At 45.3% G+C, this 13,588-nt stretch overlaps 1 protein-coding gene across 1 annotated transcript in view; it reads right to left on the bottom strand.

The window, feature by feature from the left end:
• nox5 (NADPH oxidase, EF-hand calcium binding domain 5) overlaps positions 1 to 13,588 on the bottom strand; it is a 138,910-nt gene that overhangs the window by 66,068 nt on the left and 59,254 nt on the right. Inside the window, exons 5-7 of the mRNA XM_072470482.1 lie at positions 10,254 to 10,491; positions 5,344 to 5,497; positions 3,826 to 4,001 (exon numbers count right to left, since the gene is read on the bottom strand). Of these exons, the coding sequence (XP_072326583.1) occupies positions 3,826 to 4,001; positions 5,344 to 5,497; positions 10,254 to 10,491 (568 nt within the window). The remainder of the gene's footprint in view (positions 1 to 3,825; positions 4,002 to 5,343; positions 5,498 to 10,253; positions 10,492 to 13,588) is intronic.

The following is a 13,588-nucleotide window of genomic DNA, read 5'->3' as shown; positions in this document are numbered from 1 at the left end:
AGTCATTGGCAAATAGGGTTAAGGAAAATCCCAAGGCTTTTTACACTTACATAAAAAGCAAGAGGGTAGCCAGGGAAAGGGTTGGCCCACTGAAGGATAGGCAAGGGAATCTATGTGTGGAGCCAGAGGAAATGGGCGAGGTACTAAATGAATACTTTGCATCAGTATTCACCAAAGAGAAGGAATTGGTAGATGTTGAGTCTGGAGAAGGGGGTGTAGATAGCCTGGGTCACATTGTGATCCAAAAAGACGAGGTGTTGGGTGTCTTAAAAAATATTAAGGTAGATAAGTCCCCAGGGCCGGATGGGATCTACCCCAGAATACTGAAGGAGGCTGGAGAGGAAATTGCTGAGGCCTTGACAGAAATCTTTGGATCCTCGCTGTCTTCAGGGGATGTCCCGGAGGACTGGAGAATAGCCAATGTTGTTCCTCTGTTTAAGAAGGGTGGCAGGGATAATCCCGGGAACTACAGGCCGGTGAGCCTTACTTCAGTGGTAGGGAAATTACTGGAGAGAATTCTTCGAGACAGGATCTACTCCCATTTGGAAGCAAATGGACGTATTAGTGAGAGGCAGCACGGTTTTGTGAAGGGGAGGTCGTGTCTCACTAACTTGATAGAGTTTTTCGAGGAGGTCACTAAGATGATTGATGCAGGTAGGGCAGTAGATGTTGTCTATATGGACTTCAGTAAGGCCTTTGACAAGGTCCCTCATGGTAGACTAGTACAAAAGGTGAAGTCACACGGGATCAGGGGTGAACTGGCAAGGTGGATACAGAACTGGCTAGGCCATAGAAGGCAGAGGGTAGCAATGGAGGGATGCTTTTCTAATTGGAGGGCTGTGACCAGTGGTGTTCCACAGGGATCAGTGCTGGGACCTTTGCTCTTTGTAGTATATATAAATGATTTGGAGGAAAATGTAACTGGTCTGATTAGTAAGTTTGCAGACGACACAAAGGTTGGTGGAATTGCGGATAGCGATGAGGACTGTCTGAGGATACAGCAGGATTTAGATTGTCTGGAGACTTGGGCGGAGAGATGGCAGATGGAGTTTAACCTGGACAAATGTGAGGTAATGCATTTTGGAAGGGCTAATGCAGGTAGGGAATATACAGTGAATGGTAGAACCCTCAAGAGTATTGAAAGTCAAAGAGATCTAGGAGTACAGGTCCACAGATCACTGAAAGGGGCTACACAGGTGGAGAAGGTAGTCAAGAAGGCATACGGCATGCTTGCCTTCATTGGCCGGGGCATTGAGTATAAGAATTGGCAAGTCATGTTGCAGCTGTATAGAACCTTAGTTAGGCCACACTTGGAGTATAGTGTTCAATTCTGGTCGCCACACTACCAGAAGGATGTGGAGGCTTTAGAGAGGGTGCAGAAGAGATTTACCAGAATGTTGCCTGGTATGGAGGGCATAAGCTATGAGGAGCGATTGAATAAACTCGGTTTGTTCTCACTGGAACGAAGGAGGTTGAGGGGCGACCTGATAGAGGTATACAAAATTATGAGGGGCATAGACAGAGTGGATAGTCAGAGGCTTTTCCCCAGGGTAGAGGGGTCAATTACTAGGGGGCATAGGTTTAAGGTGAGAGGGGCAAAGTTTAGAGTAGATGTACGAGGCAAGTTTTTTACGCAGAGGGTAGTGGGTGCCTGGAACTCACTACCGGAGGAGGTAGTGGAGGCAGGGACGATAGGGACATTTAAGGGGCATCTTGACAAATATATGAATAGGATGGGAATAGAAGGATACGGACCCAGGAAGTGTAGAAGATTGTAGTTTAGTCGGGCAGTATGGTCGGCACGGGCTTGGAGGGCCGAAGGGCCTGTTCCTGTGCTGTACATTTCTTTGTTCTTTGTTCTTTGTTTGTTTGTTCTTTTATTTTATTTTATCATATTTGTCCATGGACCCATAATCGGGATGTGCCTTTAAGCAGGAGACTCATGGTTGAAACAGCCTGCTTGTCAGGACACTGTGCTCCCAGGTTTTGTGTTTGGGAGAGGCAAAGCCAGATTCTTCAGCACTGTGTGGATCTTAGGAAGCAGTTTTGGGGGGAGTTAGTTCGATTGGTCAACTAGCAACCAGTGGGTTTGCCAGGAGCAGTGTTCTGCCTGACAATGGTCAGTGATTGGTTCCTGCATGATGCTTTCTGAGAGAACTTGGCAGAAGCACCGAGGGTCAGAGGTGAGCTTGGTGTGCATGTACACCGGTCCCTTAAGGTAGCAGAGCAGGTGGATGAAGTGGTTAAGAAGGCATACGGTATGCTTGCCTTTATTAGCTGAGGCAGAGATTTCAGAGCAGGGAGGTCACGCTGGAACATAAAATGTTGGTTAATAATAATAATAATAATAATGTATAAAATTATGAGGGGCAAAGGTAGAGTAGGCAGGAACTAATGTTCCCCCTTGGTGGAGGGATCAAGGATTTAAAGTAAGATTTAGAGGGGATGTGGGGGAAAACATTTTCACCCATAGGGTGGGAGGAGTCACTGCCTGAAAGGGCGGTGGAGGCAGACACCCACATAACATTTAAGAAATATATGAGTGCCTGGCACATCCTTTGCTGTGAACCTGAAATGATGCTGAGTGAGTGATGCACAATCAATTACTCTCGAGACAAGGTGAGTCATAACTAATAGGCTCTAATCAGCTAGAACTGTACCCAGCAGCTTCGATACAGAAAGTGAAGGCTGCTGGGATGGCATTGGTTCTTATACCCCACCTCTCAGGGCGGAGCTATGTACGTTAGCCAATGGTAGACTCCTAGGTCTAGCCAATGGTCATCCACCTCTCAGGTACTGCAATACCTGGTATTACCACAGTGAGCAGAGAAGGTAGACAATCTTGCCAGAGAAAGCCATCTCAAGCCTAGAAGGAAGAAGTATCAAACTGAAAGCTTGAACTTCAGAAAGTCATTGACTGGAAGTCATCCCAGTGCATCAGAGATCCTTATGATCCTTATCCTTTTACTTTTAATAATATTTTCATTCCCTTTCCACCCACCCTTTCCCCTCTCTGTTGTCAGTCTGTGTGTGTGTGTGTGTGTACATATATAGAGAGTGGGGTTAGTTAGAAAGAGAGGGTTGGGAAAGGCGTAGTAGATAGTCAGTTACATTTTCTGAGGAAGAGCCACCCTAGGATTTTTGTTACTTATTGCATGTTGCTCAAGTTGTTTTCCCGCTTATACAATGCTCTTCAAACATTCCCAGAGGCAGCCTGTTGTCATCTAGCTATGCTCACAATCAGATATGCAGGCAAAGTGTCCAATGTCAGCACATAATTTCAGAGAGTGAGTGGTTAAAGCAAGCAGTATCAGGGGTGCAAAGTCTAGACTTCGGGACAAAAGGGGGAGACATTCGGAGATACACAAAGATTGCAAACTTCTCTTCCTCGTTGGTCTTTATTTGCCACAACGAATAACTTGCCCTCAAATGTTCCCTTGCAATTCACTGACAAGAAATAAGTGTAGTCTGGATTAGATCAGCGCTCGTCAAGGAGTTATCTGTTATTGTTTTAGTCCAGGGAAAGAGTGTGTTTGCTAATGCCCCAGGATGCTGGAGAAACAAGAGACTGCTTGAACAGAAGGGTTAGTGGCTCTGGGACCTTTGCTAGCTCACACAACGTGACACAATGGTTGGGTGAGTTCAAAGCACCTGGGCCACTGTAATAATGGCCCAAATGTAATGGAAACCATGGATAGGAAGTCAAACAGCAAGGTCCTTCTGACCTTGAATTGACTTGATTTAGTGGTCTGACATCAATAACCAAATCATTACACTCGATTATCAAACTAAATTCGAGAGAATACTGACTACTGTTTCAGATACCTCAAAGTGTCCACTCCGCCGAACAAACGTATTTGAACAAATTAACATCAAAATGATCAGGAGCTGCAAGATTACTCCAGTAATGGATGCCATTCCATAAATCCAACCAATCCCTGGTCTTGTTGTAAGGAGATACTCCCACAGCTGGTAGGTCCCAACATTCTGAGTCATTTTCACTGCAAAATGAAATAAATCTCAATAAATGTGCTATCTCTTGCAGCAGTCATGGCGGTTAGCGTGAATACATTTCAGGGGAAGCGAGACAAGGTGAAGAGAATGGAAGGATTTGTCGATTGGGTTGTTGGGGGGAGACAGGGGAGGGGGAAGGAGGCGCGTGTTGAGCATTGATACCAGGGTAATTAATGGAACTGAGGTAGTGTTGGGTTGGTCATGACTGTATCCTGTAACCTCCTCCACCCTCTGGGATCATTGTGTCCCTCCAGTTCCAGTCACTGAAGAATCCGTTTCATTGCTTCACTTCCAAGAGCCGTGTCTTCAGATTTTAAGCTTTGGAATCCCCACCCAAGTCTCCTTTTTTAAGAGACTCCTTAAAGTCAAATTTTTCCACCAAGGTTTTGCTCATCTTCCCTAACGCCCCTTGGTGTCAAGTTTCATTTGATAATGTCCCTGTTAAACAACTTGGGACGTGTTATGATGTTAAAGGCATTAAATGTCGCCTCAAGCCCAGAGATCCACAGACTGCTCACCCCTTTGAGAGCTGATTGGTGGTGATTTAACCTGAGGGTCACCACACGTCAGGTGAGAGGCAAAAGTTGAGAAGGCTTCAGTCGCTACGGGAATTGAACTTGTGCTATTGGCGTCGCTCTGAATTTACAAACCAGCCATCCAGGCAACTGAGCTAACCGACCCCTGGTTGTTGTTATTTTGAGAGTAAGTGTGGTGATGGGTGGCTCTGGTGGTGCCTATCCCACCAATCAGAATGGCGAGATCCCGGACCAGATTCTGTGCTGGGAACCTCAATGATTATGCACAGAAAAGTTCCTCTCCTACTCTTCTGGCAGGCTGGCAACTGATTTGTCCGCCCACCCTCAACAGATTCGTTCGAAGGTCCCAGCAACATATTTAAATACCAGTCCAGCGCACTCATATCACTCTCTCCTGCCCATCTGTCTTCACAAGACGGGACAGGATGTCAGCAACCCAGAGGGATTGTCTATCCCAGAGGGATGTGGATGTTCAGTCTTTGAGTAGATTGAAGGCTGAGATCAATGACTCTCAGGAAATCAAGCAATGTGGGGATCGGACAGGAAAGTGGATTAGAGATCGAGGGTCAGCTATGGTCTTATTGAATGGCAGGGTTGGTTCAAGGGGCTGTTTGGCTTATCTCTGCTCCCATTGTTTATGCTCCTATAATCAAATCATGCTGATAGTTTAACTGTTCTCTTCAAACAAAATCCTGATCTTCAAGCCCGCTGTCAAAAAACTGATTGAAAACACTTTCTTATCTTACAAAGAAGATGCTTTAATGTGCAAATCCGTCACTTTGTTTGAACTCACCAAAGTTCACAACATGTGCAAATGCATGGACAACGCTCAGTCCAAAAATGGCAAATCCCACCAGCTGGTGCAAGAGTACATGTTGGTCCAAAGGCAGGATCCGCACCACCCAGGTTGCTCTTAACCAGGTCAGACATCGACGCAGCATAAGGACCTTTAAGATGGAAAAGCAATGAAGGTTTGGCTAAAATAATCTGAAATTCCTGTAACCCAGATAATACCAGGAACAATCATCATGACACAAATGTGTTCAGAGGTAGTACTTAAAATCATTTGTTTCTGTTAAATGTTTCCACTTGCAGAGTAGACCAGAACCATAGGCCATAAATGTAAGATGGTCACTAAATGAACCTAATAGGGGAATTCAGGAGAAACATCATTAACCAGAGAGTAGAACTCGGTGTTGCAAGGAATAGTTTAGGCTACTAACATCGATGCATTTAAGGGGAAGCTAGACAATCGTGAGAGAGAAAGTAACAGGCTATGGTGGTGGCATCAGATGAAGTCGATGGAAAGAGGCTTGTGCAGGACGTAAACAATAGCAAGCATTTGTTGATGTGTTGTCAATACAAACTACAAAATGCACCACTTGTCAATGTACTTTTCATAGAATTTACAGTGCAGAAGGAGGCCATTCGGCCCATCGAGTCTGCACCGGCTCTTGGAAAGAGCACACTACCCAAGGTCAACACCTCCACCCTATCCCCATAACCCAGTAACCCCACCCAACACTAAGGGCAATTTTAGACACTAAGGGCAATTTATCATGGCCAATCCACCTAACCTGCACATCTTTAGACTGTGGGAGGAAACCGGAGCATCCGGAGGAAACCCATGCACACACGGGGAGGATGTGCAGACTCCGCACAGGCAGTGACCCAAGCCGGAATCGAACCTGGGACCCTGGAGCTGTGAAGCAATTGTGCTATCCACAATGCTACCAACTTGATTATTCTTTTTTCTACTATGTACGTACTGTGTACGTTTCCTTGGCCGCAGAAAATTACTTTTTACTGTACTTCGGTACATAATAATAATAATCACTTATTGTCACAAGTCGGCTTCAATGAAGTTACTGTGAAAAGCTCCTAGTCGCCACATTGCGGCGCCTGTTCGGGGAGGCCGGTACGGGAATTGAACCCGCGCTGCTGGTCTTGTTCTGCGTCACAAGCCAGCTGTTTAGCCCACTGTGCTAAACCAACTCCAAAATATCAATCAATCAATCAATAATACCATGAATTCCCATCAGATTCAACGACAACTGCCCTATTTAGTTAAGGATGATATTTTCTTTCTGTTTAATTCTGGATCTCCCTGGATTGTGAACTGTGTCCAAAGTGGGCAGGCACATGATCCACTCCTGCCAACAATTCTCTCCAGTTGACCAACAGGTATATCAGACTGGTACGATTTGACATTCCTCCAAAGTGGAAGAGCCTAATTTTGCTTGGCTTCGCTCTCCAACGGTGCAATGTTTCAGCTGGGTTCATAAAGAAGTAGAACTCATATAAATTTTTATAAATGATTTGGAGAAAAATGTAACTGGTCTGATTAGTAAGTTTGCGGAAGATGCAAAGATTGGTGGAATTGCGGATAGCGATGAGGATGGTCAGAGGATACAGCAGGATTTAGATCGTTTGGAGACTTGGGCGGAGAGATGGCAGATGGAGTTTAATCCGGACAAATGTGAGGTAATGCATTTTGGAAGGTCTAATGCAAGTAGGGAATATACAGTGAATGGTAGAACCCTCAAGAGTATTGACAGTCAGAGAGATCTAGGTGTACAGGTCCACAGATCACTGAAAGGGGCAACACAGGTGGAGAAGGTAGTCAAGAAGGCATACGGCATGCTTACCTTCATTGGCCGGGGCATTGAGTATAAGAATTGGCAAGTCATGTTGCAGCTGTATAGAACCTTAGTTAGGCCACACTTGGAGTATAGTGTTCAATTCTGGTCGCCACACTACCAGAAGGATGGGAGGCTTTAGAGAGGGTGCAGAAGAGATTTACCAGGATGTTGCCTGGTATGGAGGGCATTAGCTATGAGGAGCGGTTGAATATTATACCCCTTCAGCCACAGCTTTTCATTTGAATCTTCTTCCTCCTTTGGCCAATGTCCTCAATGTTCGTACCTTAGAATGACAGGTGAGGATGGGTTTACGCATGCCTGGATTCTCCCTCCTGACACCCACAGTAGTCGGTTTGTTCTCACTGGAACGACGGAGGTTGAGGGGCGACCTGATAGACGTCAACAAAATTATGAGGGGCATAGATAGAGTGGATAGTCAGAGGCTTTTCCCCAGGGTAGAGGGGTCAATTACTAGGGGGCATAGGTTTAAAGTGCGAGGGGCAAGGTTTAGAGGAGATGTACGAGGCAAGTTTTTTACACAGAGGGTAGTGGGTGCCTGGAACCCGCTGCCGGAGGAGGTGGTGGAAGCAGGGACGATAGTGACATTTAAGGGGCATCTTGAGAATACATGAATAGGATGGGAATAGAGGGATACGGACCTAGGAAGTGTAGAAGATTTTAGTTTAGTCGGGCAGCATGGTCGGCACGGGCTTGGAGGGCCGAAGGGCCTGTTCCTGTGCTGTACTTTTCTTTGTTCTTTGTTCTTTGTTCATGAAACCTTGAATATTATACCCCTTCAACCACAGCTTTTCATTTGAATTTTCTTCCTCCTCTGGCCAATGTCCTCAATGTTCGTGCCTTAGAATGACACGTTGCATAATGTGACCACTTGGCAATCATGTCAGGTTTTTGAAAGAGCTATCCAAATAATCCCACCCTCCTGAATTTTCACCATGACCTTACAAATCCCCCTTCAAATACATATCCAATTCCCTTTTGAAATGTAATATTGAATCTGCTTCCACTACCTTCAGCCTATGGATTCCAGATCGTAAGAAATGGTTGGGTAAAATAAACTCGCCTCATTGCACTTGTCACTTGACCAACATCTGTATGTTGTGCAACAGACCCTTCTGCCACTGCAAAAACAGCTTTGCCATATTTATTCTATCAAATTTCCTTCACCAGCTCAAAATCAGGAGGAGCCTGGGAAGAGTAGATAGAGAAAAACGGTTCCCATTGGCGGATGGGTCGAGAACTAAAGTTCCCTGCGACTGGTAAAAGTACAGAGCTGCGACATAAGGCAAAACCGTTTTGATGCAGCATTTGTTTAGGATCTGGGTTGCACTGCCTGAGACTGTGATGGGGCAGATCCAATTGTAGCTTTCAAAAGGAAACAGGACAATTATCTGGAGAAAAAAGATTTGCAGGACTAGGGGGAAAGGGTGGGTGAGTGGAACGAGCTGAGTTGCTCCTGCATACGGCTAGCAGGAACATAATGGACACCTTTGGTGCTTAACCACGTATGAAAACTCTCCATGATTTTGAACGCCTCGAATAAATCGTCCCTATTTGTCCATAAAGCATTTACCAATGCTGGGGAGGTGGGATTACAGCCTTCAAATTGTCAACAAAGAACAAAGAAATGTACAGCACAGGAACAGGCCCTTCGGCCCTCCAAGCCCGTGCCGACCATGCTGCCCGACGAAACTACAATCTTCTACACTTCCTGGGTCCGTATCCTTCTATTCCCATCCTATTCATATATTTGTCAAGATGCCCCTTAAATGTCCCTATCGTCCCTGCTTCCACTACCTCCTCCGGTAGCGAGTTCCAGGCACCCACTACCCTCTACGTAAAAAACTTGCCTCGTACATCTACTCTAAACCTTGCCCCTCTCACCTTAAACCTATGCCCCCTAGTAATTGACCCCTCTACCCTGGGGAAAAGCCTCTGACTATCCACTCTGTCTATGCCCCTCATAATTTTGTATACCTCTATCAGGTCTCCCCTCAACCTCCTTCGTTCCAGTGAGAACAAACCGAGTTTATTCAATCGCTCCTCATAGCTAATGCCCTCCATACCAGGCAACATTTTGGTAAATCTCTTCTGCACCCTCTCTAAAGCCTCCACATCCTTCTGGTAGTGTGGCGACCAGAATTGAACACTATACTCCAAGTGTGGCCTAACTAAGGTTCTATACAGCTGCAACATGACTTGCCAATTCTTATACTCAATGCCCCGGCCAATGAAGGCAAGCATGCCATATGCCTTCTTGACTACCTTCTCCACCTGTGTTGCCCCTTTCAATGACCTGTGGACCTGCACTCCTAGATCTCTTTGACTTTCAATACTCTTGAGGGTTCTACCATTTACTGTATATTCCCTACCTGCATTAGGCCTTCCAAAATGCATTACCTCACATTTGTCCGGATTAAACTCCATCTGCCATCTCTCCGCCCATGTCTCCAGACAATCTAAATCCTGCTGTATCCTCCGACAGTCCTCATCGCTATCCGCAATTCCACCAACCTTTGTGTCGTCTGCAAACTTACTAATCAATGTCATTCTTCATATGTGGAGAAAGACGGTGGGGGGGGGGGGGGGGGGGGGGGTGATTTTGACTTTGGGTGGTACCACATCAATCGCCTCGAACATGTGTTTTCCTGTTTACATTTCCATTTTCAGTTTCTCATTTTGCACAATTGTTCAAAATCATAATGACCACCTCCTGGGAGCCAGCAGATGATTGAACTGTGGGTGTCAGGAGGGAGAATCCAGGCAAGCGTAAACCCATCCTCACCTGTCAACTCCAGTAGCGGTGTATAGAGAGCACTCGGGGACAGGAACCCTGACTGACCTTCTACTCTATTGTCAGTACAGCACAACTACAGGCAATCTGGCTGTAATGAACTCAACACGGATTAAACATTAGAACCTTCCTGCTCTGTGTGACACACTAGGTTGCACATGAACTTGCTGAACTAGCGTGCAAATCCTTCCCAATGTAAATTCGCTGTCGAAAGATTTAGTTACAATGGGAATGTGTATCAGTACTCACCACGATGAAGGTGCAGTTGAAGTTAAGACACTGCCCACAACCTTTTGCCAACATAACCCACCCACCAAAGCTGGTGTGTTTCATGGCAGCGAATGTGAAAAGGAAGATGTTGACGAGGATGTAACAACACATGAAGAGCAGCTTGCGGCTATTATTATGCCAGTAAGCTGGCGTCAGATACCGTGGGGTCTGCCTCGTATATTTCTCTGTAGTCGGTGGCTTTAGCCAGTTGGCTGCACTGCAGAGAGAGAAAATATGTTATCGAATTAGCTCCTGCCTGTGGTATTATCATAACTATCAGCATTGCAAGGGTTACTGTAGTGTCGAGAGTAGCCACGAGAGGGAGCTACTGTTACAACTATATAAGGCAGTGGTGCTACACCTTAGATATAGATATAGATATAGAATTTACAGTGCAGAAGGAGGCCATTCGGCCCATCGAGTCTGCACCGGCTCTTGGAAACAGCAGCCTACCCAACCGCACACCTCCACCCTATCCCCATAACCCAGTTACCCCACCTAACACTAAGGGCAATTTTGGACACTAAGGACAATTTAGCATGGCCAATCCACCTAACCTGCACATCTTTGGACTGTGGGAGGAGTGTAGGCAGGAGATAGCTAGTGAAGGTCAGAAGAGGTTAGATTATAGTTTATACCAGTAGTGAGATTAGCAGTAGATGAGTGTAGTTAGATGTTATTGATCAATTGTGCATTCTTTAGACTATGTGTTGAATCCCAGTTTAGTAGTGTAAATAAAATCATAAAAGCATTGTTTAAATTAAACACTACGCCAACCATAAGCAACACAACGAACATCACACTGTCCATCACTGGCGTGGGATGTGTTAACTCTAGGATTCCCAAGGCTGATGTCAATCACACTGCATGTGAACTGACAGTGTGGCCTGCAGTGGGCTTTCCTGTTTAACTTTCCTATTGTGAGATTAAGACTCAGGACGCTGAAGCATTCTATCTCTAAGACATCCAGTGTGTTGCACTTACTGGATATTGCACTGAATATAAATTGCATTCAAGACTCACATTTGAAACAAACTCCAGCACAAATATTCACCACATTGCTCCCAGACATTTCAGCTTCTCAGTTTCTTTCAATGCACACTTTTTAAATATCCCCAGTCTTTTTCATTTAGAGGTTAACAGCACAGCAGGAGGTTATTTGGCCCATTGTATCATTTTATGGTTGGCAGGGTGTGTGACAAGTGGTGTGCCACTGGGAAAATTTATATAAATGATTTGGATGAATAGACCAAAAGTACGGTTGCTAAATTTGCTGAAGACGCAAAGATAGGTATGAAAGTAAATTGTGCAGGGGACAGAAGGAGGCTGCAAAAGGCTGGGGATAGGTTAGGTGAGTGGGCTAAGACCTGGAAATGGAGTATAATGTGGGAAAATGTGAAATTGTCCATTTTGACAAGAAGAATAAAAAAAGAAGCTCATTATCTAAATGGTGAGAGATTGCAGAGCTCAGAGATGCAGAGGGATCTGGGTGTCCTAGTGCATTAAACACAAAAGGCTAATATGCAGGTACAGCAAGAAATCAGGAAAGTTAATAAAATGTTTTCATTTGTTGCAAGGGGAATTGAATACAAGATTAGGAGGTTGTGCTTCAGCTATGCAGGGGATGGTGAGACCACATCTGGAGTACTGTGCACAGTATTCGTCCTCTTATTTAAGGAAAAATGTTAATACATTGGAGGTTCAGAGAAGGTTTACTAGAATAGCTGTAATGAGTGGGTTGTCTTATGAGGAAAGGTTAAACAGACTAGGCTTGGATCCGTTGGAGTTTAGAACAGTACGAGGTGACTTGTTTGAAACATATAAGAATCTGAGGGGACAGGGCGGCACAGTGGTTAGCACTGCTGCCTCATGACGCCGAGGACCCGGGTTTGAACCCGGCCCCGGGTCACTGTGCGTGTGGAGCTTGTGCATTCTCCCCGTGTCTGCGTGGGTCTCACCGCCACAACCCAAAAAGATGTGCAGCGCAGGTGAATTGGCCACGCTAAATTGCCCTTAATTGGAAAAAAAAGAATTGAATATTCTAGACTTAAAGAAAAAGAAACTGAGGAGACTTAACAGGGTGGATGTGGAAAGGATGGCACTTGTTTAAAAATAAGGGGTTGCCCATTTAAGACAGAGTTGAGGGGGAAAAAATTATCCCGTAGTCTTTGGAACTCTCTTCCTCAAAAGGTGGTCGGGGCAGAGCCTTTGAATATCTTTCAGGCAGAAGTAGATACATTCTTGATCAGGTGAAAGGTTATCGGGGTGAGGTGGGGTTAAAATTGGATCAGCCATGCGAGGGTGGTCTACCCCTGCGGGAGTGTCGGCTGCTCTGGTGGTCTACCCCTGCTCCTAAATTGTATGCTCGTATGTCTGCTGGATCGTTGCTAGGGCAGACTAGGCCTAATAATCCCACTGCCCCGCACGCTCCATAATATTGGACACTATCAGTTTGCAAACACAAACATGAGCAATACTAAACTGTACAGTGTGGTCCCCAGTCTCAGCGAATGACAGGGTTTATTGGAATACTGTGAACTCTTCTCACCTCCATATCATAAAAAGAATATAAAGGCATTTGAAAAGGCGCAATAAAGATTTACAAGAATTTAGCATAACTAAGAGGCTATACCCAGCAGGAAAAATGGGACAGCCTGGGGCTCCTATCTCGAGGAGAGAGAAGGCTGATGGTGGGGACCTGATAATGGTTTTTAAGATTGTGAAAAGTTTGATAGGGATTGAGAAGAATTTTTTTTACCTGTGAGGGTGATTTAAACTAGAGGTCATCAATATAAGATTGTCATTAATAAATCCAACAGAGAGTTCAGGAGAAGCATCTTCATTCAGAGAATGAAACACACCGCCACTGCAAGTAACTGAGGTAAATTGTATCAACACACTTAATGTAACAACGTGAGGAAAAAAGGGATAGCAGGTTATGTTGATACAGTTGAATGAACGGGAATGGGACCATAAACACCCGCATGGACCAAATGGACCGAATGGCTTGATTTTGTGTTATACCTAGATGTATTTCGACGCAAAAAAGGATTCACACATGCAACCCTCCCTCCCTCATTTGTTTTTATAATTTAGAGTACTCAATTATTTTTTTTTCCAATTAAGGGACAATTTAGTGTGGCCAATCCACCTAACCAGCACATCTTTGGGTTGTGGGGGTGAGGCCCACACAGACACGGGGAGAATGTGCAAACTCCACACGGACAGTGACCCAGGGCCGGGATTCAAACCCGGGTCCTTGGTGCCGTGAGGCAGCAGTGCTAGCCACTGCGCCACCGTGCTGTCCTTCTCTC

This window comes from Scyliorhinus torazame, chromosome 12 (genome assembly GCF_047496885.1).
Source record: "Scyliorhinus torazame isolate Kashiwa2021f chromosome 12, sScyTor2.1, whole genome shotgun sequence".
Lineage (NCBI taxonomy): Eukaryota > Metazoa > Chordata > Chondrichthyes > Carcharhiniformes > Scyliorhinidae > Scyliorhinus > Scyliorhinus torazame.
Note: the sequence above shows the minus strand (reverse complement) of the source record. Positions and strands in the feature narration are given on the sequence as shown.